This window comes from Phascolarctos cinereus, unplaced genomic scaffold, assembly GCF_003287225.1.
Source record: "Phascolarctos cinereus isolate Bilbo 61053 unplaced genomic scaffold, phaCin_HiC Scaffold_2;HRSCAF=192, whole genome shotgun sequence".
Taxonomy (NCBI): Eukaryota; Metazoa; Chordata; class Mammalia; order Diprotodontia; family Phascolarctidae; genus Phascolarctos; species Phascolarctos cinereus.
This window is the reverse complement of record NW_027555625.1, coordinates 131308657-131332644: the sequence shown is the minus strand read 5'-3', so window position 1 is coordinate 131332644 and position 23988 is coordinate 131308657. Positions and strand designations below refer to the sequence as shown.

The window sequence follows — 23988 nt, the reverse complement described above, 5'->3', positions numbered from 1 at the left end:
GAAAACATAAGGAAATAAAATCGCAAAATTAGAGTTGGATGGGACCTCAGAAGACATTTACCTCTACCTGAAGAAAAAGAATCCTGGCTACAGTATCACCTAGCCATTGCTAGAAGACTCCAGTTGATAAGGATCTTACTACTCAAATGAAGGCAGCTCTTGGGATAGATTCCACTTTGGGACAGCTCTTACCTAGAATAGGTAATGTGGTGAATAGAACACTGGGCCTGGTGTAGGGAAGACCTGAATTCAAATCCAGACTAAGACATGTACTAGCTATGTGACTCACAGCAAGTCACTTAACCTTTGTTTGCCTCAATTTTCTCATCTGTAAAATGGGAATAATAGCTATCTCCCAGGGTTGTTGTAGGAGATAATGTTTGTGAAGCTATGAACACAATGCTGGCACATAGCAGGTGCTTAATAAATGCTTGTTCCTATGCCCAAAGGGCTATAAAACTATGCATACCCTTTGATCCAGCTACACCATTACTAGGTCTGTATCCCAAAGACCATAAAAAAGGACCCACACATACAAAAATATTTATAGCAGTTCTTTTTGTGACAGCAAAGAATTGGAAATTGAGGGGACACTCATCAATTGGGGAATGGCTGAACAAGTTGTGATGGAATTCTATTGTGCTATAAGAAGTGACAAGCAGGATGGTTTCAGAAAAACCTGGGAAGACTTACATGAACTGATGCTGAGTGAAGTGAGCAGAATCAGGAGAACATTGTATATAGTAACAGCCACATTGTGAGATGATCAACTTAGACTTAGCTCTTCTCAGCAATACAAGCATCTAAGACAATTTCAAAAGACTCGATGGAAAAAGCTATTCACATCGAGAGAAAGAATTATGGAGTCTGAATGCAGATCGAAGCACACTATTTTCTTCTTTTTCTTTCTCATGGCTTTTCCCTTTTGTTCTGATTCTTCTTTCACAACATGACTAACATGGAAATGTTTAATATGATTGTACGTGTATAGCCTATCAGATTGCATGCTGTCTTTAGGAGGAGGAAAATATTTGGAACTCAATTTTATAAAAGTGAATGTTGAAAAATAATAAATAAATGCTTGTTCCCTCCCTTCCTTTCTCCTTTTATCTATTGATGTTTTTCCTTTTATCAAAGCAAAACTTCCTCTTTTCTGGGCTCAGTACACCCAGTTCCTCCTCCTACAAGATCCTAGAGGCAGCTAGGTGCCACAGTGAACAGAGCACCGGACCTGGAGTCATGAAAACCTGAGTTCAAATCTGGCTTCAGACACTGGTTACATGACCCTGAGCGAGGGATTTCATCCGTCTGCCTCAGCTTCCTCATTTGAAAACTGGGGATAATGTCCGAAGGTTGTCGTGAGGATAAAATGAGATAATATTTGTAAAGTGCCTCACAAACCTTAAGGTGTATGGATGCTATTATTATTATGCATATCCTCTGGAACTGCTCTATATTGTCTATACTATCCTTCCTCAAGGACAGTGAGCTGTCCAAGGTGGATCTGCCCCACCCCACCCCCTTCTAACTGCCCCTCAATATGTAGCCTCTCCTCATTATAATGTCCCGATCTGCCTCTGTTTTTTCCTGTGGTATAAGTAAGCTCCTTGGAGGCAGGGCCCATCTTGTTTGTCTTCCAGTGCTCAGCACAGAGCCTGGCATAGAAAGTACTTGGGAAATGCCTTTTCACGGGGGCAGCTAGGTGGCACAGTGGATAGGGCACCAGCCCTGAAATCAGAAGGACCTGAGTTCAAATTCGGCCTCAGACACAACACTCACTAGCTGTGTGACTCTGGGCAAGTCACTTAACCCCAACTGCCTCACAAAAAAAAAAACCTTTTCAGTCATTCATTCAAGAGTTTTTAATATAGCCATTTAATAATCAAGAGATTGGGTATCCTCAGACCTTCTCAGACTAAGCTGGGGTTCCACACCCAACAAACCTTACCACATGCTATGTGTGTGGTGGCCTCGGAGGCTGAGCCAGTAACAGCAGTACAGCACTGAACCACAAACACAGTTCCTCTTCCAGGGACTCTTCCACCTTTTAACCCCTTCCTCCTTGCTCTAGGAGAAGGCTTTTGGTTTCTTTTTATTCTTTGTTTGAAGCCTGGCTACCAAAGGGGATTTAGAATGCACATCTGGCTGGCTAGCCCCATCTTTCCGGCTAAAATTGTGTAAATCAGGGAATAAGCATTTATATAGCACCTATCATGTCCTTGGCACGGTGCTAAGCACTTTTTATTTTTAACAAATTTTATTTTTTTATGAGCAGTAAAACGGTCTTCAAGTTTGTTGGCTTGGGGTTTTTGGTTTTGTTTTGTTTTTTTTTTTTTTTGGAGTGGTGGAGAGTGGCTTTTGTTCAGGTCAGTGGCTTAGAATTTCTGGCAATTGTGATTCAGTAAAGCCAGGGCATGCATATTCCTCAGGAGAGAGTTACCAAAAAGAGTAAGGGATTTGAAAGCCAAAGCCCTGGGCCTAGGCTTGAAGGCAGGCTCTGCTCTCTTACTAGTGTGTAACCTAGAGCAAGTAATTTCCCATTTTGGGGGCCCAACTTCCTCATTTGTCAGAGCAGAGGGAGGAACTTCAGGCAGGGGTTGGACAAGGATCTGCAGTACCTTCTAACTAAAATTCTGTTATTTCCTACTGGATGTCCCTGTAGGTATCTCAGACTCAGTATGCCCAAAACAGAACTTCTTATCTTTCCATCTAAACCCTTCTCTCTTCTAAAGTTCCCAACTGTGATCAAGGACACCACTATCCTCCCAGTCACTCAGGTTCCCAAACTAGGTGTCATTCTTAACTCAACCCATCCAATACCTAAATCCATCAGTTTCTAAGACCTGTCATTTCATACCTTCATAATTATTTCTCATCCACATTCCCTTTCCACTCACACAGACACCACCCCAATGCAGGTCCTTATCACCTCATGTCTGGCCCATTGCAACTAGTCATAGTCAAACAGCATTATAAAGTGCCTACCATGTGTGCCAAGCTCTGTGCTAAGCACTAGAGATACAAAGTAAAACACAGTCCCTAGCCTCAAGAAACTCACAGGCTAAGAGTGAGATAACATGCTAAGAACTACATACAAATAAGGTATTCACAGGATAAACTGGAAGCAGACTCAGAGAGATGGCACTAAAGTTAAGGAAGACTGGGAAAGGCTTCTTATAGGAGGCAGGACTTTAGTTGGGCCATGAAAGAAGCCAGGAAGCAGAGGTGAGGTGTGGGAGAGTCCTAAGCACGGAGGACGCCTGTGAAAACACTCCAAGCCAGCAGACTGGTCTCTGTCTCAAAGCTCTCCTTTCTCCAGTTCACCCATCACTCAGCTATCTAAGTGATCTCCCTTAAAGCAAAGCTCTAAACCAGATCACTAGGCTCCCCCTGCTCAATATTACCTCTAAGATCAAATTAACACTGCATTTAATGTTTTTAATTTAATGGCATTTAAAGCCCTTCACAACCTGGCCCCTTCCTAGCTCTTCATTCTTCTTAAACTGTACCCCTGCCCCCATGTACTCTTGACAATCCTGTGACAGTGGCCTAATTCTGATGGTCCATCCATGGTCTCTGTGCCTTTGCAATGGATTTCTCCCCTGCCTGGAATGTTCTCCCCACTCACTTCCACCTCCTGGATTTACTTAGCTTTAAGACTCTGCCCAAAGTCCCCCAATCCCACCTCTCTAGGAGGCCTTTCCTGATTCTCCCTCCCCCAACCCACCTGCTGCCATTGCTAGAACTTTCCTTCAGAGATTACCTTTCACCTATACCTTCTCTCACTAGATTTGTTGTCTTCCCCATTAGAATGTGAGGTCCTTGAGGGAAAGGACCATGTTTTTTTTCCTTTCTTTGTATCCCCAGCACTTGGGACAATGCCTGGCACAGAGTAATATGCCTGGCACATTTAATAAATGTTTTGCCAACTGACCAGATGACCTCTGAAGTCCGTTCCAGCTCTAAATCCTAAGCCTAAGTGCTTAGCTAGAGGGGCACAGCTGAAATGGACAAGAAACACCAACCTGGGAGGGACCCAATCCCAGCTGCTCTAGGGAGGCCTTTTCCACCCAGCACAGGGCAGAACGTGCAGGGTGTTGGCCACATAGTTTACATACATTCCCTAGAGGACAACTACTTTAGTGCTTCCCAGGACACCCTACAGAGCTCACCTTACCCAGAAAACAAGGGTTTCTGACTAGTACAGGGGGACGGAGGCGAGTCAGTACAGAGGGAAAATTATCTCTGGTGTACTCCAATATTTTATGTAAGTACTTCTAAAAAGATGCTCCAGACGTCACAGCAGTGAAAAAAATCTAGGCACAACAGAGATATGAGCCTGTTCCAAACAAACCTTTTCCGGATTCCTTTAGCTAATATCAGCTTTCCCCGAATATATATGGGGGTCCAGCAGGAAAACCAAGAGAATACAGGGCACTGTCTATCTGCCAGGCCTGGGGAAGGTAATGAATGGTATTCCAAAGCATTCTGGTATTCTGACCCCTAAGTACCTGATCTCAGAAATCTGAATTGTAGAACAGAAAGAGGAAACAACAGTGTGGTACTAAAATGCTGAATTTGGGTCAAAGAACCAAGGTTCCAAGCCTAACACCTTTGACAGTCCCTTTCACTTAACTTTTCTGGGCCTCTAGATCCTCATCTGTAAAATGAGGGCACTGGGCTAGATGGTCTCTACTGGCTGTTTCCAGCAGTCTGTGATCCTAAGATGAATTTGGGAGACTGAAGGATGAGGAGCCTGCAGAATGAAGGAAGCCTTACCGCTAGTGCTCTGGGCTACTTACTCCAAGAAAGCAGAATTACATCTTTAGGAAGCTAGGGTGGGGAGCCCACAAGTCAGGAAGTCGTGGACCTACACAGAAGTTTCCTCCACTGCTCTCCTCCACAAGAAGGCAAATGCACTAATTAATTATGGATGGAAATCTCTCCTCCTTATTGAAAGGATGTACATAATGCAGTAATATCTAGTGCAGCTGGGATTAATTCAGCATTATGCTTCAAGTTCCAAAAAGGAGAGAAATGTCCAGCTAGCAGTTTAGAATTACTTCATCGTTTGATCCTTATGACAACCCAGGGAGGTAGGCACTTATTAATACCCCCATTTTACAGAAAAGGAAAACTAAGGCAAAAAAAAGTGACTTGTTCAGGCTGACACAGCTAATAAACGTCTGAGACTATTTTTGAACTCAGATCTTCCTGACTCCAAGGCCCAGCGCTCTAGTCATCTAGTCACTAGTCACTAATCACCTAGATATAATCAAAAGGCACTTCTGGCCCTCAAGGAGCTTCCATTCTAATGGAGGTCAATATACAAATGAGAAGCTTTTTAGCTTATTATAGTTCAAACTTGTTCATCTCATCAGAAATAATTACCACTAAATACAAGAGTCACTAACCACTCATATAAAGTTGAAAAGTGGAAGGGGAGCTGAGGAATAGGAAAGAAGGATGTCTCCATTAGGAGAAAATACCTCAAAAGGGAACACATAAGAAGTCTCTGGAACCCACAGGTGGGCCCAGTTTTATCTTGGGAGGTCTCCACTAATTAACATCCTGCCACGCCTGTTCCTGGCATGAAAGAAACTCTGGGCCCTCGAAGGCTTTACCTGTAAAAGGAGTGCAGGCTTCCAGGTCTTAGGGCTAAATTCAGAGAGGCTCCCATGGAGCTTTAGCTAAGCAGCATTAAGATTTTTTTTCAGGTACAGACAGTCCCCAAAAGGCAGCAATCTGTTTCAATATAAAATTAAATCAAGGGTCTTTTCAGTTCCAAAGTTAGCTTTGAGGAACCTCTTCTTTCCCTTTAATTATAAACCCAAGCCTGTGCTTGGCACATAGTAAGTGTTCAATAAATGCTTTTTCACTATCTGACTACAACTCCTCCCCTGCTAATATAGGCCTCCGAATTCCTGATTCTTGTTCCCCTGAATGGAGGACATGGCTTGGTTCAGTAGGACAAGCATTATGTTTGAAGTGAGAGGTCCTAGATTCAAATCTTGGCTCTGACCCTTAGCACCTGTGTGATCCTGAGGAAATTATTTAACCTCTCTGGACCTCAGTTTCTTTATGTGTAAGAAAAAAAAAAGAGGTTGCACTAAATGACTTCTAGAACTAGATTTTTTCCAGGCGTCTGTCTGGGACAGTGAGAAATTATGCCACCAGAGTCTCACATAGCTAGAGAATGATTCATGTAATTACAAGGGTCATACCATGGCCAGCATTTTATCTGCTCCTTCACCTCCTTCTAAAACTGTCTCACCAACCTGCTCACCCAAAATAAGAAAATCAGACACCCTGATATCTACATTTCCAGGTGCAACAATTTCGGTGAGGAACAGCCCTACTGCTTTCACCCAATTGAACACTTATTTAAAATATAGTCAGGAGCAAATGTTCACTCCAGAATCTCACCCATCTAAACACCTGCATCATATCACCCACTCCAAATGAGTCACAAATGAAAGTGAGAGTAATGGTCCTTGCATTATCTGCCAATTAGGCCCTTTTTCTCACCTTTCATTTTATGGTCTTTCATAATTAAATATTTTAGTATTTAAAGTTCCTCTTAAATCTCAGGGTGGGCTTTTCCTCCATCACTAAAGATCACAACCCCACTAAATGGTCTTTAAACACACCTCCGTCCTTGGGGTGTTATAGAAGGATGCTTAAGCTCGATGAACTCAATTATCTCAATGATGAGGATTCTCAAATCTGCATCCAGCCTCTGAGATGTAACATGTCCAGCAGGCCTCTAGTCTCCAATCTCCAACTGACTTTTTTAATTTAAACTTCAACCCCTGAGGTTTATTTAATTTTTTTTTCCTTCCAGTCTACACAACCAAAGTACAAACACTATGTTATCTAAAATGCTACAAAAAAAGACACAGAAATTTTCTAGTACTGACTGTACAGGATGTCCTGCAGACATCTTAAACTCATGTCAAAAACCTGGAAAAATGATCTTCTCTCCAAATTCCCCCCTCTTCCAAACTTCCCTTTCTTTGTATACCCAAGCCTCTGCTTGGTACAGAGTAAGCATTCAATAATTGCTTTTGCAGCTACAACCGATTGCTACAAATAATTGCTACAATTCTTTCCCTGCTAATATAGGGCTCCACCTTCCTGACTTTTATCCTCCCAGTCACCCAGGCTGGAAACCCAGGTGTCATTCAATCTCTCTCACTCCCCCACGTCCAATCTGTTAACCAAAGCCTGTCCATTTTACCTTCTAACATCTCTCCTACTCTGATACTGGCACCAACCACCCTGGTGTAGGCTCTCTGGACTATTTCAACAGCCTGATGGTTGGTCTGCCTGCCACAAGTCTCTCCCCACTCTAATCCATTTCCCTGTTGTTCACTCCTGTCCGACGCTGTGACCCAATTTGGGGTTTTCTTGGCAAAGATACTGGAGTGGTTTGCCATTTCTTTCTCCAGCCCATTTTACAGACAAGGAACTAAGGCAAACAAGGTTAAGTGACTTGCCCAGGTTCACATAGCTATCACGTATCTAAGGCCAGATTTGAACTCCAGAAGATGAGTCCTCCCGACTCCACTCCTAGCACTTCATCTGAGCTGTCCCTCCCTTCCCCTCAAACTCCTTTATTCAGCTGTTAAAGTATTCATCCTAAAGTGTAGGTCTGACCATGTCAATAAACCCCAGTGGAGCTCACCTCCAGGTTAAAATATAACTGGTTTGGCATTCAAAGCCTTTCATAACCTGCCCCTCTTCCCACCTTCTGGGTCTTCTTACACCTCCTTCCCACCCAGTATTCTGAGACCCAATGACACTGGCTTCCTAGCTATTCCTTAAACAAGACGCTCCATCTCTCAGCTCTGGGCATTTTCTCTGCCTGTCCCTCATGTCAGGAATCATTTCTGCCTCCTGGCTTCCTTCAAAGTATCAACTAAAATCCCACTTTCTACTGAAAGCCTTTCCTGATGCCCCTTAATTATACTGCCTTCCCTCGGTGATCTCCAATTTATCCTGTACATAGCCGGTTTGTCCATACTCATGTGCATGTTGTATCCCCATTAGACTGTGTGCTCCTTGAGAGCAGGAACCCGACCTTCTCTGTATCCCCGGCACTTAGCACAACGCCTGGCACATAGCAGGGACTCTATAACATAACATGTTTATTGACTGTACTACACTGATTTTTTTTTCTCTCTCAGCTTATTGGAGAGGAGATAGAACAAACAGTTGAAAAATGAAGATGACAAAAAACTAACGCTACACATAAAAACATTATTTTTTATTTTTCTGTTTCCCTGGCTAAAAAAGTAATTACTCTGTGGCCGGCCTGGTAACAAGCCCCTCTGGTACTCAGCTAGGCTGGTTGGTCTTCGGCCAAGAGATATACAATCTGTTACCAGACTAACACAAAAACTCCTTTTGAACATTGGGGGAGCGGAAGGGGGAGGCTGCCAGTGCATAGGCTCACTTGGCATAGCTCTAAAGAGCAAAGGGATTACCTCCACACCACAGACAGGTAAAGAAGTAAGACTTTAAGTATTTCCAAACCCAATATACAAGGCTAAAATGCCATTTAATTTACATTTAAATGATGCTTCAAATTTCTAGACGTCAACTGCCCCAGATTTCTGGGAAGTGTCTCAGAGTTATACCATAACAATATGAAAAGTTATGTCCGGGTTAACCAAAAATAAAAAGTCTACTTTTGATTAAAAAAAAAAACCAACATGTATCCAGATGATTTCCCCCACCATTTCAAGTCTTATCTATAATTATTCAAAATCATAATCAAGAAGGTACCAACCCCTTTATTTAACAGATGAGGCAACTTAGAGCCCCCCCCCCCATGAAAAGTGACTCGCCGTAAGGTCATGCAGCTATCTAGTACATAGATTAGAGAGCAGGTGTCCTGATAACCAATATAAGGGTCTTTCCTGGCACACAGTAGGTGCTATATACGTGTTTATTCCTTCACTCCCCCCCCCCTTAAGGGAGTCTGTTTTCTATCTGTGTTCTATCTACAGTCAATCAAATCAATCAAAAAGGGATCATGATGCAAAGTCCAGCAGTTCTCAAACTTCTTGGTCTCAGACCCCCTTTTACTCTTAAGAATTACTAAGGACCAACCAAAGAGCTTTCCAACGAGTCAATACTGATATTTGCCTCAGGCAAACAGCAGGGACCTGGGCCAACATGGCAAAGTCCAGGTCCTTTTAGGGATCCACCATTAGCACCCCATCAGTAATGAATAATAAGGTTGAAAAGATTGGTTGGGAACAGCTTATAAAGGGTTTTAAAGACCAAACAGAGCAACTTGTATTTTGTCCTAGAAATAGGGAGCCAACAGAGTTTATTAATAGAGGAATGACAAGGTCAGATCTCTAGGAAAATCACTTTGGGAGACATCTGGATATCAAGACAAGATGGATTGGAGAGGTTGAGATACTTGGGATAGGGAGACAAATTAGGAGGGTGTTGGAAAAAGCAAGTGAGAAATAATGAAGGCCTCAACAAGAGTGGTGGCCATGAGACAGTAGAGAAGTGAATGGATGAGGGATGTTATGGAGGTCAAGTCAACTACGACTTGGAAACTGATGGGATACGTGAGGTGAGAGAGACTGAGGAGGGAAGGATAACCAAGATTGTGAACGTGGGGGACTAGAAAGATGACAATGCAGATGCACGTGACACAAAGAGAGATGTTTGGAAGAGAAATTATAATGAGAAAGATAATTCTGGACACACTGAATTTGAGCTGCCCATAGGAATCCTGTTTAAAAAAATCTAATAGATAGTTGATGTATGAGAGATTAGATTTAGGAGTCATTTGCATAGAGATTAGTAAACTTGACAAGCAAGCCTAAATTTACTTATTTGCAACTTTTACCCATTGTTCTTGGCTCTCCCTCTTCCATATAACAGCCCTTCAAATACTTGAAGATAGTAATCATGACCCTGGGGTCTTTTCTTCTCCGGGTTGTGCCCAGGTCCTTCAAATGATTTTCATATGGCATGGACTCTATGGCAAGCCCTTCATCATCCTGGCCACCCTCCTCTAGACACTCAGGAAAAACTTCCTAATAATTAAAGATGTCCTAAAGTGGAATGGGGTACCTCTGGAAGGCACCTGATACAGACCCCTTGAGGGATATGTTGTAATGGTGATTCCTTTCAGCTATAAGCTGAGCTGAAAGGCAATTTCCAATCCTTAAATTCAGTGACTCTGTAAGTCCATGGGAACAGATGAAGTCACAAAGTGAGAGTGTAGAGAAAGAAGAGGGCCCACAGCATCCACAGTTAGGGGATGTGATATGTATGACTAACCCTATATCCTATCAGGAGGCAAAGAAGTCATGGTCAAGGAGCAGAGGCAGGAGAACTAAAGAAGGGTGTTACAAAAAGTCCAGCCAGAAAGGAAAGAATACTGAAGAGAAGAGAATGGTGAACAATGGCAAATGCTGAAAAAGCGGTCAGTCAAGAAGGATGAGGGTTGAGAAAAGGCATTTGGATATAACAATCAAGAGATTTCCACTTCAGATGAAGAATTTTTTCCCAATATTTTGGAAAATGTAGTTTCAGTTGAATCTACGATACAGCTAGACTGTAAAGGTTTGAGAAGTGAATAAGAGGAAGGGCAGGCAACAGGTATAGAAGGCAGCTTTTTTTTTTTTTTAGGAATTTGGTTGTGAAAAGAAACCTTATTCTATCCTTTAAATGAAGTCTTTTCTCTCCCAGGTCATACAGTGATTAAAGTTCTCTAATTTCAGTCTGAAAAAAAAAATTCCAAAGCCAGTACTCACCAAACTTTACTGCATTCCCTTCTTTGGCCATCTCCTCACTACTTAGCAGACTGCCAAAGAGCCAAAGATAAAGCCTTGGAGGTTCTGCCTTTCTCATTTCCAGAACTTCAGGCTTCAGCTTTGTTGATCCTAAAGGCTCAACCTCAATATTTCACTTTACTACCAACTCTCTTTCCATCACAGCCTACCCAACTACCCTAGTTAAGCCTAGTCTTAACTCCTCAAGCATAACCTTTTCTCCCTTACTTCCCTTCCAATTTAGGAACCAAAAATTATTATCAAAATGACTCATTGTTCCAGGATGGGTGTGTCAGTTTATTCATTATGGCCCCACACACCAGCCTAGATAACTTTCCAGACCTTAAGTGCCCCTTCTTGACCATTCCTCTTTGTAAGTTCTCTCCCCCTTTAGAAGGGAAGCTCAGTGAAGGCAAGGACTTTCATATTTTTAACCCCAGCACCTAGTGATATGATTGGCCTGTAATAATAGGTAATGCTTTTTCATTCAGTTTCTGTCACAGAGATGTCAAGTCAAAATGATTTTAAAGAAAAAAGAGATTAGAGGGATGAGCTATGAATTAGTTTAAAAGTAATTGCTAATAGCAAGTCATAGCAACCCACAAGTGGAACCTGCCTCTTGTGTACTTCATTGAACTTCAGCTATTATACCATCAACTCCTTAAGGCTCTAATATAGCTTTAGCTCTGAGGTCCAAAGATCTTGGGCAAGTAACTGAGCCAGAGTTTCCTACTCTGTTAAAGGGGTTGAACTCAAAAACCTCTCAAGTCCCTTCTAGCTCTATATCCTATGATTCTATAGTTGTATCTCAGTGCCTAGCACAGTCCCTTGCAAAGAATAAATGCTAAAATAAAAGCTTAATAAATCAAACTGAACTGAGGACAGAGGAAAAGGACTTGGTCTCTGCCCTCAACTTATTTCAAGCAGTTTGGGGTTTGCTTTCTATATATTCTTTCTAATGAAGCTTCATTGCAGGAGGATCAGGGAGGCTATTCCTAAAACATTCAGTCCATGAGTTAAAGATTACCTTACTCAGCTATCTAGTTCCCTCCTGGGATAGTAATGTATCACCCACTGACTTTTGGGGTTGGAGGAAAATTTGTTAAATGTATTAAAGACTAAAATGCTCTATGAAAAGGATAGTCAGGAGAGGGCTCTACTATCATCCCCAAAAGTTGGGTGGCTAACCTTTTCTTTACAAATTCCAGAGAAAGTGACTTCTCAACCTCCCCTGAGATAAGGCCTTCAGGGTCTCCACTAACTCGGTCACTGAAATTCTTTCAATGCTTGTTAAAATCTAACCGCTTTCTTCTAGTTCTAAGAGAAGAAAGAATCACAGATCCCTGCCTTCTGTTGAGCAACTTCTCCACCATTTGTATCTTTTGCCACTGAGTCTGCAAATTTCAAATGTGACATTGTCTTTTTTCAATAGTAAGTCCCTATCTTTGAGATCACCCAGGCACAGAAAGTTGAAAGGCAATACGTTCCACAGGCTGATGTCTAGTTCCACTTCTGACTTAAAACATTCTGAAAAATAATGGACAAAACCCTGGAAGGGGAAATGAAGTGACATGACACTGTCTTCATGTGTCCACAAGGATATATTTGTGAATGGCTTATGGAATTACTTTTATATACATCCCTGTATATGTATGTGAGATAGTAAATGTCAACCTTCCTACTGATAGGCTTAGTACACACACACACACACACACACACACACACACACACACACACACAAAATATCCAGGACTTGTGATTTCACAGCGTAGGGAGCTCCTGGTGAGGACGTTTATCACAGGGGGCAGTCATCAAATTCTTCTTTCCTCTAGTACCTAGCACAGTGCTCCATGAAGAAGCAGATGCTGAGGACGATATAATCTTAGGCAAGTCACTTCCATCTCTGGGTCTTAGTTTTGTCATCTGTAAAGAGCTGGTTGGACTACATAATTTCTTAGGTCCTTAGTGGCTATGATCCTAGGATGTCCTACTCTAGGTTATTGGCAGTGACGAGAAAAGGGCATACTTTCAGGAGTGATTTCAGAGGTAGAATCTGTAAGATGGGCCAACAGATTGTACAAGGTGAAGAAAGTAGACAGAGCCCTCTGTGTCTTCCTTTGCACTTACACATGCTAAGGTGTTCTTCCAGATACCTCTCTCCTCTACCTCCCCTTAAATCTTTTTTTTGTTTGTTTGTTTGTTTGTTTTTTAGGCAATTGGGGTTAAGTGACTTGCCCAGGGTCACACAGCTAGTAAGTGTCAAGTGTTTGGTGTGAGGCTGAATTTGAACTCAAGTACTCCTGACTTCAGGGCCTGTGCTCTGTCCTCTGTGCCACCTAGCTGCCCCAATTTTTTTTGTTGGTTTTTTGGTTTTTTGGCTAGGCAATGGGGTTAAGTGATTTGCCCAGGGTCACACAGCTAGTAAGTGTTATGTATCTGTCCCCTTAAATCTTCCACATACAAGGTAGCACAGTAGACAAAGCTCTAGGGGGCAGCTAGGTAGCACAGTGGATAGAGCACCAGCCCCGAAGTCAGGAAGACCTGAGTTCAAGAGCGTACTAGCTGTGTGACCCATGGGTAACCCCGACTGTCTCGCTAAAAAAAAAAAAAAGCTCTAAATTCAAAGTCATTCATTTTTGGAGTGACCTTGGGCCACTAAACCTCTCTGGTCCTGAGTTTCTGCATCTCTAAGAGGAAAGATCACTCCTAAGAGCTCTTCTGGCTCTAAAATCCATTAGGCCAGGGATTCTTAACCTGGGATATGTGAATTGTTTTTAAAATCCAGACAAAAACTGCATTTCAATATAATTGGTTTCCCTTTGTAATCTTATGCATTTTATACATTTAAAAATTATTCTGAGGAGTCCCAGCAGAAGGCGTCCACACCAAAAAAGGTTAAGAATCTCTGCACTGGACTATAAACTTGACAGAACCAATGAGGTCTCAGCTTGTCTTTGTATCCCTTGGTGCACCAGGGAGTACTCTGAGGAGGGTATAGTGTTTTCAGCACTAGGCTCTAGTAGAGCTTGGGCCCAGGTCTTTCTTGTTCCTGATTTATCAAAGTTCAACACAACTAACCAGACCCAGACCCAGACCCACCAGCCTCAGCTACTCAGCTGAGGGAGTAGCCACCCCTACCCAGCAGTCTCACCTCTAGTCCTAAGTATAAATCTATTCAACATGGCTATACCTAGAATTGACTTAGCAGTCCTGAATCAATGCTATTAACAAACTGAAGGACTTCTCTTATTGGAATAAAAGCTCCTTGAGAGCAGAAAGTCTTTTTTTTTGTATTAGTATAGTGCTTGGAGCACAGCCCCCAAGCTTTTTTTCCCTTCATGCATTTATTCCATTGTATTAGAATGAAATTATTCCAGCTCCTAGGCAGGCCAGGATAAAACCTTTCATCCAATTAGCTCAGCTGGTGGTAACTTAACTGTCATTGAGACTAAGATAAGGTAAGGGAGTGAATACAAGATTTCAGTTAAGTTTGAGACAATACATAGATTGAGGTAAGGCCAAGGGCCTATTATTCAGAAACAGAACTACAAGCCCTTAACCAATCTTTACATTATATTTTTAGATGTCTTCAGAACTCAATCAAGGTTCACTAGGGCCTTAAACGATGGCTACAAATTACATGAAGAGCTAACAGGTGAGCAGGCTTATGTCATCAGACCAAAAAACCATTCCCAGTACTTCCAAAACTACACTGCTGATTTTAAGAATTACTTGAATATTCAGGAAGTTTATTTTAAGATGGAATGAATGATTTCCTCATTTGGAAGGTTAAAAAACCGATACTTTAAAACTGAATGGGACAGAAAATAGATCACTTTAATGATATAAAGACTGAAATAGTTTTTCCATAAAAAATTAACGCAATACTTTTGGATAAAAGAAGCAATGGATAAAAAATCTCTATATCAAATATCTAATATGGGTTTGATATACAGACAACAGAAATTCATGACCAAAACCCATTCCCCAATAGATCAAGGGTCAAAGGACATGAACAATTCTCACATAGATTTCAAGCTATTAAAAACAATGAAAGAATGCTCCCAAATCACTCAAAATTAAAGAGATGCAAATGAAAACCACTCAAAGATATGATCTCACACCCAGCAAACTGGCAAAAACAAATGAAATGCAAAAATTGAAAAAACAAATACTAGCTGACGTTTACATAGTGCTCTATAAGTAAGCACTTGCTAATATTATCTCATTTGATCCTCACAATAACCCTGGGAGGGTAGATGCTAAATAAATTTTATATTTACCCATTTTATATTTATTTATTTTTTATATATTATATGAAAAAATGCATGTTACATATGATATATAAAATATACAGTATATTATTTTACCCCATTTTATAGATGAGGTAACTGAGACACAGAGCAGTTCAGTGACACTGACACACCATTAGTAGTGTCTGAGGCCAGATTTGAATTCAGAATTTCCTGATTCCCAGCTGCCTCACAAAAGATGGGAAGAGTCAATGCTGACAGTGCTGTGGAAAGATAGGCACACTAAAATATTGTTGGTGGAGCTCTGAATTGGTAGGACCATTTTGAAAAGCAATTTGAAATTATGCAAATAAAACAGCTCAAATGTCCATATCCAGAGTTATCACGGCTAGGCACAGATCCCTCTTCCAACCTACCCAAGGAGGCCCTTGACAAAAAGGTTTTATATACACCAAAATATTTATAGCATAAGTTTTTTGTAGTAGTAAAGAACTAGAAATAACAGATACCCATCAATTGGGGACTGGTTAAACAACCTGTGGTGCATGAATGTCATGGAATATTATTGTGCTGTAAGAAATTATGAATGAGGAATATAGAAAATCTGCATTTTTATATAAACTGATATAAGATAAGCAGAGCCAGGAAAACAATACACACAATCACTACAACAATGTTAACCAACAAGAATGAACACCACAAAACTGAAAAAGAATGCTGCCAAATTATAAACAAACTTGTCCCCAAAGAGATTTTACAAGACACCTTTCTCCCTGACTTTGGAGATGGGAGGGTGGGGGGAGTGGAGAGAACCATTAAAACACTGCATACATTATCAGATTCTTTCAATGTAATTGTTTTTCAGTAAAAGCCTCAAATGAGGCCTCACTGTGGCATGAGGTTGAGCCTGGATTCTTGAAGGTTGTGCCTTAGGTGTAGCTGTCCTCCCAAAAATGGAAAGATTTCCTTTAAGGGGGAAAAGAATTTAAGTATTTATAAAGCATCTATTATGTGCCAGGCATTTTGCTAAGTGCTTTACAAATATTACCTCCAAAACAGTCTAATGACTTACTGTTTCCAGGGACTTACTCTGTGTCCACTGACACTTCCAAGCAACCATGTCCAAATCCTGCAGCCAAGCATATCTTTTTCCCTCCCCAGCTCTCATTGATATGCAGTCTTTCCCCTATTAGAATATAAACTCTTCTAGGGCAGTAATCATTGTACTTTCTTGTATATGTATGTAGTTCTCAAAACAGTGCCTGGCACATAGCAAATACTCAACAATCTATCTACCTAGCCATCCCCACCAAAGTTCGTAACATTTCATTGCTAAACAGCTGGCCAACAGGTGATTTAATTCCTTTGGTAATGATGGGACCTGGACCCTGAAACTTTCCCACACAACCTAGCCCCTGAACCCAGTCTACCCAGATACTCAATGATCCTTTTAACTGTACTTTCATTATGGCCCTACCATACTCCTTTCAATGTCTGCCCCTGGCCCACCCCAGGCTACTTGCCACTCCTTAATCCCATCCAGATCTTCCCACAGTCTTTTTCAGTATAAAAGTACCAATCTTTCCCCCATTAAATCGGGCAGATTCATTTCACAGGCTTGTATTGGTGTCACAAATACCTCAGATTTACTAGAAATCTTGCCCACCTAACCCTGGTGTCATAATAAAACCTCACTACTCTGACTGAAAGAAGGCTTGAGCGGTTGAATTCTTTCAATATAGACCTGCCTCGTACCCTTGCAGTTCGGTGGTCCCAGCACCCCAAACTGAAACAACAACATGTACTCAGCCATAGAATGGTTTAATCTACATAGATGGAGAGGGTACACATAGCCAAGTATTTAATTTTTCCCGTATTTATATCTTATCTCCCCAACAACTCCCTAAGAACAAAGAATGTGCCCAAAAGTTCTATCTCTTACATCATCTATATGATGAATATACATAATAGGGGCTAACTAATTTAAAATTTGACTGAGTTTTCTGTTTCCTTCCCCTCCATATGACCTCTCTGTGTAACATGAAGTACTCTATAATCTCATTAACATGTTGGAAGTGGGCTTGTTTGTTAACTGACTACTCTAAAATACTAAAGGGCACTATGAGAACTTCTTAAGTTAATATGAGAGTATAATGAGCTTCATATGAGGGCAATCTGAACACAGTTCACCTTCTATTATCTAGATTAAAACTCCTGAACAAAAACATGTCTGAATTTCTCCCTAGTTTTGCTGGAAAAAGTTATCACTTGAATTTCTCTAATAAGATACAACACTGGGGAATATAATTATACAAACTCACTCACAAGGAGGTAATGCTCCTTCACCAATAAACCTCCTTATCAAAGATGACTGGATGCAAGCAGTATAAACCCTCCAGATGAAATTAGTCTAACTGGGAAGGCTAGCTGGAAATATTCAGAACTTACAGAGCCTGGGAAGGCTACCAGGACTTGGAGTCAGAAGAATGGGGTTGAAATCCCAGCTCCACTACCTACTGGGGGAGAGAGGGTTATCTCTTCAGCAAATCAACTTTTTAGCCTTCTTTTCCTGTTCTGTAAAACACCAAAATGGATCTGTAACCTCACAGATTTGGAGGTTCCCTCCAATGATGCAACTCACTACTCAATCATGCAGCTCTTGCTCTGGTCTCCCCAAAAGTCACATAAGGGGTCATACTTTGAGGAGGACATGCTGTAGGCTTCCTCACCTCCTGAAACCTCAAGGGTAACTAGCAGTAGAGCACTGTAGTTATCTACCTTTCATCCTTCTATCTTCCAACATTTAAGACAGGGATAATAAATAATAACTTGTACTCACTATCATAGGAAGGTTTAGAGTAAGGCTCAAATGAAAGAAGAAAAACGTCTGCAACATGTTTTATAATGAAAGGCCATAATGAAAGTACAGTTAAAAGGATTATCGAATATATAAACCAGCTCAGAAAGACTAGAAATTTCAGAGCAGGTGCCATTCTGGGGTAGTAGAAAGATCTCTCACAAGGTGTGCAGCAGGTAGGTGGCACAGTGGATTAAGTGTCAAATGTGGTGTCAGGAAGACCTGAGTTCAAATCCAGCCTTAGACACTCAAGACAGGATTAGCTGTGTGACCCTGGACAAGTCACTTAACTGTTGTCTGTTTCCCCATCTGTAAAATGGGGATGATAATAATAGCACCTACCTCCTAAGGCATTGTGAGGATCAAGCGAGACGATAATAATTATAAAGCGCTTAGCATATATTAGGCACTATATAAATGTTATTATTTAACATATAGTAGGCACTATATAAATGTTATTATTAGGTGTCCTCTATTTCAAAGGAAGGAGGAGGGAGTAGGGCAGAGAGAAGAAAGAAAAAATAAGTTACTATCAGGGACTGTCTTGGCTTTAGACACCTCAGCCTAGGCACAGTGCTTCTGATGCTGCTGCCAAAAACCTTTCTGATGAAATTTCACTCTATAAGTAAGGTCTCTAGATGCAATTTCCGTGAAAAAACATAAAATATTTAAAAACTAATGTTTAGTAAACCACACAAGGCTCTTTGACTTCACCGTGTAAAGATGATTTGGAAAGCAATAATATATCATATCTTTGCTTCTGGAAGGTGTCTACAGAACTCCCCAGGAAATCGTCTTCAAAAAAAATATTAATGTAAAAATAGACCAAGGTTTTTCCCAACCCTAAAGAAAATGAGGTGACAATTAGAATCTTATTTATACCCTGGGCTGCTAATGAATCTACTCCCTCCCAACTAGGGTCTTCCAAGGGAATCTCCTGTGCTATAACTCCCTCAGGTAAGTCTTTCCAAACCCTAGAATTGGGTTAGGGAAAATGCTTCCTATGCAAATGAGGTCAAACTAAATAAAAGGGTGGCAAGAAAATCCATGCAGCCTGAGCAACTGAACTTCAACATGAAATAACATCCTTTTGGCAATTTTTTTGCCTCTTAATAGCTTCTCCCAAGTTGGAATCTAGATCCCGGTTGTACTTTGTTATTTATGATACCAGACAAGCCAAACAAACAGAGCTCTGGCCTTTCCTGCTTCACACTGATTTCTAAGGACAGAACGGACCTTAAAGGCAGAGAGTAGAGCCTCTGCTCTGAGACTCCAGGCAGAAAAAGAAATCACACTTTTCTAAGACACCTCCAGATCTAGAGATTCCTCAGTATCTGGTAGCTAGTCTCACTTCCCTTTCATCTGCCCTGAAAAAACAATATCAGTCCCCCAATTTTAAACAACACAAGACTTCCTGACCTCACCGTATAGAGATGAACAAGAGGGCATGAGAAACCTGTCAGAAACTAAGAATGAAGTGTCAGTGGTAGAGGAAAGACCAACAAACATTTGGCTTCTTTAGCAGTGAGCCAACACCTCCCTCTCCATTAGAGAGAATGGGGCAGTGAAACCACGAAAGGGAGCAACGGTAAGGTAAGGGGCCTCCCAAACAGAAGTTCAAAGAAGCTTGCTTCTCTCCTCCTTTCTCATTCCAGCCCCCCACGCCCTATTCTTAATGGGTTTTATTTAATTAATTTTACCTGGTACTAGCACACTTCTTGGGGGATGGAAAAGGGAACTAGAAAATGCCAAATAGCTTTTGCAGGCCCATCAGGGGTTTTGTTTTTGTTTTGCAAGGCTTAGCCTAAGGAAGCTCCTCCACTGGAATTCTACTCAGGCGGCTGAGTTTTAAGATAGTGAAAGCTTTCTGAGATCAGGCCGGTTGGGAAAGAGTAATATGATCTGGCTCCATTCCCTAAGGGGCTTCCCCAAAACGTGGGTGAAACACAGTAAAAAGGACCTGGCACCTCCCAATCTGAGTTCAGGGAGGCCAAATCTCAACCAGGAATAATGTTAAGAATTGGAATTCCCCAGATCATTTTCGCCAACAATTTAAACCTTTAAACAAACCTGTTAGCAGAGCGGCTATCCATCAATTACTGGGACCAAGTGACTTGGCTTTCTGTCTCCCCAGGTGCTTAGCACTGTGCCTAGCACTGCTGCTTGTTGACTGACTGAAGCTGGTAATGTACCTACCATTAGTTAGAAGCCCAAGTCTGAATCCTAATTATCACAGCTCTGTGACTTGAGCCAAATTTTTTCAATTTTCTCATCTGCAAAAATGAAGGGATCTGTATGGCTATGGAATCTTGCAAGTACTCTCAGATACAGTTGATGTGTTAGTTTTGCAGAACTTTTCTCCTCAAAAATAATTTTTTAAAAAAGACTTTGCTTGCTGGTATGGGAGGAGGAAAGAGATATTTGGAAATCAAGGTGATATAAAAACAAGACGTCAATAAAAATTAAATTTTTAAATGAGGCATTCACACTGTATAATCCTTCGACTTCTCCAGCTCTAACAATTTATCTTGAATATAATAACATGGTCTAATAGTGGAAGGCAAGAGAAAAAAAGAAAAGGGACAGTACAACCCTATTCCCACCCCCTCCCACACTCCCAATGGGGATAACTTGGCCTCTGAATAACACAATGTTGACAATGCCAACCACCTTCTGGTGAAAGTGAGAAGGGTTAAGATGGCAAAGCCATACAAAAGGACATTTCTGTCAGATTAAAATGAGTTTTCTTATCCTTAAGAAAAGGGTGTGGGGACCACCTCATATCTAAGATTCCCTTCTAGCTCTAAAAGCCCATGATCCTGGGATGTAATACCAAAACAGCCTTCATTCCAAAAACAGTTTCCACTAATTAGAGGGAGCAGCAGCAGAAGCTGCTGTAGGTCAAGGAGAATCAAGGTGTACTGGTTAGGGATTCCAACAGCCAGGGACAGCCATGATTATTTGTGTCAGGTTTTCCTAAGCAAATTGAGGATCTCCCATAATCCCAAGGGGCTGGGTGTGAGGTGTGTTATATGTGAGAGAGAAGCACTATTAAGAAATCCTTTCGACTCTTCTAAGTCAAATTAGTTGCAACCCCTGCCTTAAGAAACCTTGCTTTCAGCTGTGCCTCTAGGAAAATACTCATCTCCACTGCAGAATTAATGAAAATAGATCAGAATCCATCTGCAGTAAGCTACCACTTACATTTCTGTAAGGACAGAGAGGGGAAGGGCATAGGCAAGAATGCCTTATCAAACTACATGGTTATCACATAAAGGAGATTCAAGCAATGCAAAGGGAGATAAAGAGATCACCAAAAATAACATTTGAATTTCACCCACCCTAACACTCTTCAATAAACCAGTATATATAATACCTATCTCCCAAAGTAAATTGGTGCTGGCTTCAGCATTAATCCACCCAACCCCTTCCAAAAAGGGCACGTGTTATCTGAGAAACATTATTTCCTGTCCCACCTCCTCCAGATTTCTTTTAACCAGTTCAAGGAAAAAAAAAAACCACACACATACACATATAACAAAGTAGAAGATTGATGACTGATCTTTCTTTACCTTGAGTTTTGGCCCCAGGTCCTTCTAATCCCAGGGATGGATCACACAACTCCTTTACAGGTGATTGGATGGGTGTTTCTGCTTCAGGAGTCTCAAAATTACCTTCAGAATCCGAGCTGCCGAGGGGGGAAAAATGAGGAATTACCACTTTCAATGCTATTTTGGACATCCTTCCACAGCCTTTAAATATCCAGAGTCCAGCATTTTGTGTGACTGTCAAATCTACTGGTGGTCCTCCTCCTCCTCCGATAGATAAGCCAGTGGCCATCACAGATTCACAGCAGATATATGCAGCCAGTTTTTCAGGATGGTTGGAGTCCTTTCACAACTGGCCTCCTTGGGAATCTATCGATACCTCTTCACTGAACACTAATCCACCAGAGCTCTATCCCATACATCACTTAGGTCTATATTTCTCTTTTCCTACATCTTTCCCCAAATCAAGGCTATTCTAAAAACACCACAGAGACCTGAAACCTTGCAGTTTCCCGAGGCTGGGCCAGGTTAGGCTAGAGAGCCTGGGTCTCTCCCCTAGAGGGCATGATCATTCATCCTGAACAACACACCAACCATAGTTCTGATCACAACCAGGGTCCCTGTTCCGGAACAAACCCCTACCTGCTTCAGGCTCACCGAGTTCAAAGATGAGAAGTCAATCACCTGTCTTGCCTATCCTGCTGGGCCGGGGGCAGTTCAGCAGGAGACCATTTCACGGCCACTTGCTGAAGCCACCGGGCCAGTCTTGGCCAAACCTGCCTCTATCCTCCTCATTACCACTGCTGCATTTTTTTTTTGACCCTACTACCCTGGGCCCCAAATCCATTGGGGTGGGGGCAGGGTGATCCCTCCCCAAGGAGGACTCCCAAGTTCCTGAAACGTGAATCAACCACACTGAAAGTCTTTGGGCTCATTAGCGTCTCTGAAGCTTGCAGAAATGAGACATTAACCAGATCAAGAAGGGGGCTGGGGGGGCGGGCGGGGGGAGAGGAAAGAATCCAGAAGTGCTGCAGATTTGGTGGGTGTTCAAGAAGCTGGGGGGGGGGTCGAGTGAAAAGAAACACCCTTGCAAAACACCACCTACAGAAACGAGAGAGAACAGTGAACCCAGGGGCATTCTGGAGGCTTGGGGGGAGGGGAGAAGAGGGGAAGAAAAAAAACCAAAACGAACACAGAATGTACCGCACATGAATGCAGGAGACACGAGTTCGAATCCCGTGGCTCTGGCCAAACTAGGGATGCTGCATACTTGCCTGAAACTCAAAGACTTGGTCTCGGCTTGAGAATCATCTTCCTCGGCCTCTCCCTCTGGCCCCCGGTCCTCGCCATCAGCAGCACCTCCGCCGTGCACGGCAGACCAGGTCCACTTGGCCCACTGGACCGGGGACAGGATCTGCCACGGGCTGAAGGCCATGAGCGCGACTATCCCCGCCCCGGCCCCCCAAGAGGGCAAAGGTGGGGTGAGGGGGGGGATACAATCTTTTTTTTTTTTAATCCCCTGTTTCTTCCAAAATGGAGGGAAACGGTGACAGCCGCCTGTGGCTGCTTCTGGCCGGGCAGCGCGGATGTGGTTAGACGTAGACCGTCGGCTCGCCGCCCTCTTCTCTCCCGGAGCTTCCTCCCCTGCCCCCGAGACGCCGCTGCCCCAGCCCCGGGCTCCGCTTCTCCTCCCCGCGATCCAATCAGCGCGGAGCTCGGGCCACAGAACCGCGGCTCCCGCTTCTCAAGGATGCCAGCCCGGGCTGCGGGAGGAAGCCGCCCCCTCACTCATCCTCATCCCTCCCTCCCCCCGCCCTCCAGCCCCGGCTTCTCTCCGGCTCGCCCCAGCCCGAACTGCGGGAGGAATCAGCTGGCTGCCAGATAGGAGACCCGCTCCGGGCTGGGCGGGGCTGCGCCGCGCTCCCTCTCCGGGAGCCGCCCCTTCGGCATGTACCACTCGCCCCTCGGGGGGGTCCCATACGGAAGCTTTGATGCTCATGGCAAAGGCGGCACGTTCCCCCCCTCCCTAACGCCAGGTGGACTGTTCCGACACTGGCTATATTCATTTGTGGGAAGAAGTTTGATGGGGGTTTGGGGGGAGAGATCAAGACTCTATCTTCCCCCCCCCCTTTTTCCTGCTCCATAGCAACAGGAAACCTATTTTCTGAGTCTGCTTTTCCTTATTTTCCTCGCCCCACCTTCTCACCACTCAGTGGAGTTAGTGGACTCGAGGGCTGTCACCAGGAATTAGCAAACTACCCTCACCACTCAGTCAACATTTATTAAGAGCCTACTATGTTCCAGGCAGGCAGCTGGGTAAGTGCAGTGCTCCTGAATTCAAATCCTGCCTCAGACATTACTAGCCGTGTGACTCTGGGCAAGTCACTTAACCCAGTTTGCCTCAGTTTCCTTATCTGTAAAAATGAGTTGGGAGAAGGAAATGGCAAACCAGGTCACACAGTCGGGCAACAAAAGATGCAAAAGACAGTCCCTGCCCTCAAAGAACTTACAATCTAAAGAGG

At 42.7% G+C, this 23988-nt stretch overlaps 1 protein-coding gene across 11 annotated transcripts in view; it reads right to left on the bottom strand.

The window, feature by feature from the left end:
- Positions 1-23988, bottom strand: part of TACC1 (transforming acidic coiled-coil containing protein 1) — a 178473-nt gene that overhangs the window by 58306 nt on the left and 96179 nt on the right. For 4 of the 11 annotated variants that reach the window (XM_020985232.2, XM_020985233.2, XM_020985231.2 and 1 more), the window contains exons 1-2: positions 22741-22994; positions 21491-21606 (exon numbers count right to left, since the gene is read on the bottom strand). The exons of 3 other annotated variants lie outside the window; for them this stretch is intronic. In XM_020985232.2, the coding sequence (XP_020840891.1) occupies positions 21491-21606; positions 22741-22901 (277 nt within the window). In that variant the 5' untranslated portion in view covers positions 22902-22994. Of the gene's footprint in view, positions 1-21490; positions 21607-22740; positions 23205-23988 lie in introns of those variants that run through there. 4 more of the 11 variants (XM_020985236.2, XM_078149591.1, XM_020985230.2 and 1 more) reach the window with 3 other exon arrangements.